We start from the raw sequence: 2,619 nt of genomic DNA, 5'->3' as shown, positions 1-2,619 counted from the left end.
GCAGAACATTCATTTACAGTGCAATTATTATGATTTTTGAATCATTTTATGGACACATATTTTTTTAGAATGCCTGACTGACAATAAAGGAACTGTGTTGATACTGATATTGATTTTTTTTCTTATACTCTTTTACTGCATCTTCTTATGACATCACAATTTTCTTGCTCTTTTTCTCTTATTGGACTTTATTTTTATGACTGTACAAACCTGTACCATTACTTATATAGCATTCATTGTTCTATCTCTTTCTTTCCCTTATTTTGACAATCTTATCCTGTACTAACTACGCAGGATTTGTCAGCGTACATTCCTTCCTTTATGTTCTTTCTCATTCTTTTTGCACAGCTATACTGTGCATAGCCTACCTTTCTTTTCACTATATAAACACCTGTATTTTACCTTGTAAAAACAACAAAAACTCGATTCCAGACTTCTTCTCCAATCTTAAGTCCACTTTTTACTGCTACTTGTGATCCAGTGTGGTCACAACACTTCCCACTGCTACTACTGTTAACTGCTGTCATTGTCACTCGTCACTCGTCACTTTTAAAGTCTTTATCATCCCTTTTGATTAGAGTCCTTCTGAGCACTACAGTTTGTGCGTCAGGAGACTGCTATCACTGGGAACCTCGTCACCTCTTCATCCTTGTTGTTCTCAAACCTACCTTGTGCTACAATTAGCAAGGTAGTGCTCATCTATACTCGTCACTAAGCCCCTATCTTCTATAAATTCAACTATCCCTCCTCCTCAAAACCCACACCCATACATCTCTGGGTTTTACTTTAAAGGATCTTTATACATACCACCCCACAAATAACCAGAGCACCCACTGTTCTAGGAAGCAAAGCCCATAAACAAGTTCCGTGGAATCTGGGAGAATTGTTTGTTGGTTTGTTTTTGTGTGTGGTTTTCTAATAACAATTCTCATCATTGACACCATGAGAATGATTATGTTAGTTTGATGACCCAGGGCGCCTCTGGGAATAGTATTTTTTGGTGGTGGACCCGCCACCTTGGTGCATTTTGTAGAGCTCTATGGCCTTACCAATCTTTCTAACCTCTTTTGCTGCTTGAGAGAGGTTATCACTTCTCATATCCTGCAGATAGAGCTGTTCTGCAATGTGGGGGTTCACATTGTGTTCCAGCAGCCCTACTGTGTGTTCAATACCTAAGCCCCCTTGGATGGAGAGGGCCAGGAACCAGGTAACATAGTCATCCGTCCTCATATTTCCTTATTTGAAGGAACGGATTTGCTAATGCGCCCAGTCACGCTCAGCTTGTGGTTTAAAATATTTCTTGATCTCCGCCTTGAGATCGTCCCAGACAGGCCACACTCCCATGGTGTAGCACTCCTGCATTTGTACTTGGGCATATCAACCTGCCACTGGTCCTTTTAGTCGAAATAGTACTGCTGTTGCTACCTCAAAGTCATTGGCAAATGCATCCCAATTTGCCTTGACCCAAATTTGTAGTTTGATCCACCACTCAGCAAATTGTGCTCTATCTTCTTCAAAGGCACTGGGGTCAGCAACAACTTCAACTTTTTTATTAAACTTTTCTCTGCCAAGGGGGTTGCTGCAGTGGGGTTTGCTTGCAGCTCAGCGAGTTGCATGGTCAACACCAGGATCTGCTGCCTCATGCTGTGCAACAAAGCATTAACATCAGGTTGGTTTTGCAACAACATATCAACTTGTTCTGTTGTAAAGTATAGTAAAGTAGAAAAAACATAACAGGGGGTCCCCGCTTGCTATCTGTGGATCTACCTCTTCCCTGCTGAGTATTGAATCTCAATCTCCAACTTCCCACACTATAGTATTTGAAAAATATATATATAAAAGTATTTATAATGAAACTCTGGTCCAAACGGTTGCCAAGGGGTGGCCCACTTATTAAGCTGTCAGCCCTTCTCCAGACTGGCGGAGGCAAGTGCCTGGCCCGGTCAGAGGAATATGGAGAAGAAGTTTTTGTATTCTAAAACTAATCAATAGTGGTTCCACACCAACTGCTGAGCTTAGGTACTCCTCTTCATGCTGGGGGCCACGTATCAAAGTTATTGTTTCTTCTCCCAAAGCACTACAAGGCCGTCGCTAGGAGTGCACCTACCTGCTATGCGGGATATTCCCAAACAAATAACAAAATCCCCTTAACCCTGGGGTCCAGGTTTGCACAAAGTGCAAGAGAGTAGTAAGAGCAAGTCCTAATGTTACAACCAGCAGTTTGTATACTCTGGCACACATTCAGACAAGCAAAGGAGCAATAATGGGGAGTGGTTACCCCTTGTGACAGGACCAAGTTAGTTGTGGGTAAACAACAGGAGGACTCACTGAGGAGTCTCCTTGATCTATTGGGGTTTATATACTGTTACAGGTTTGTTTGTACGTATATACTGTACAGTTTGCTAGAGGCAGTGGCTGATGATGTCATAGGGCCTAGCCCATATGACCAGTTCCACTGCATGAGAGAGTTTGTATCTAAAATAAGAAGAAGAGCAACGCAGTGCAAGAAAGTAGAGTTTGAACAAAAGGGAAAGTGCTGCATAGCACAGAGTGTGAAAACTACAGTAAAAGGTTAAAGTGGAGAATAAAAATTAAAGGAAAAGTCCAAAAATTGTGTTG

At 41.7% G+C, this 2,619-nt stretch overlaps 1 protein-coding gene across 1 annotated transcript; it reads right to left on the bottom strand.

Annotated features, from left to right (window-relative positions):
* Window positions 1–957: 957 nt before the first annotated feature.
* Window positions 958–1,344, bottom strand: SERLADRAFT_436290 (uncharacterized protein; the record flags this gene model as incomplete). Its single annotated transcript, XM_007316590.1, has 2 exons — window positions 958–1,235; window positions 1,275–1,344. The coding sequence occupies 2 exons, from the start codon at window positions 1,342–1,344 to the stop codon at window positions 958–960; spliced, it is 348 nt and encodes a 115-aa protein (XP_007316652.1).
* Between the last annotated feature and the right edge of the window lie 1,275 nt (window positions 1,345–2,619).

Source organism: Serpula lacrymans (genome assembly GCF_000218685.1).
Source record: "Serpula lacrymans var. lacrymans S7.9 unplaced genomic scaffold SERLAscaffold_5, whole genome shotgun sequence".
Classification (NCBI taxonomy): Eukaryota; Fungi; Basidiomycota; class Agaricomycetes; order Boletales; family Serpulaceae; genus Serpula; species Serpula lacrymans.
This window is presented reverse-complemented; position numbering and strand designations above follow the sequence as displayed.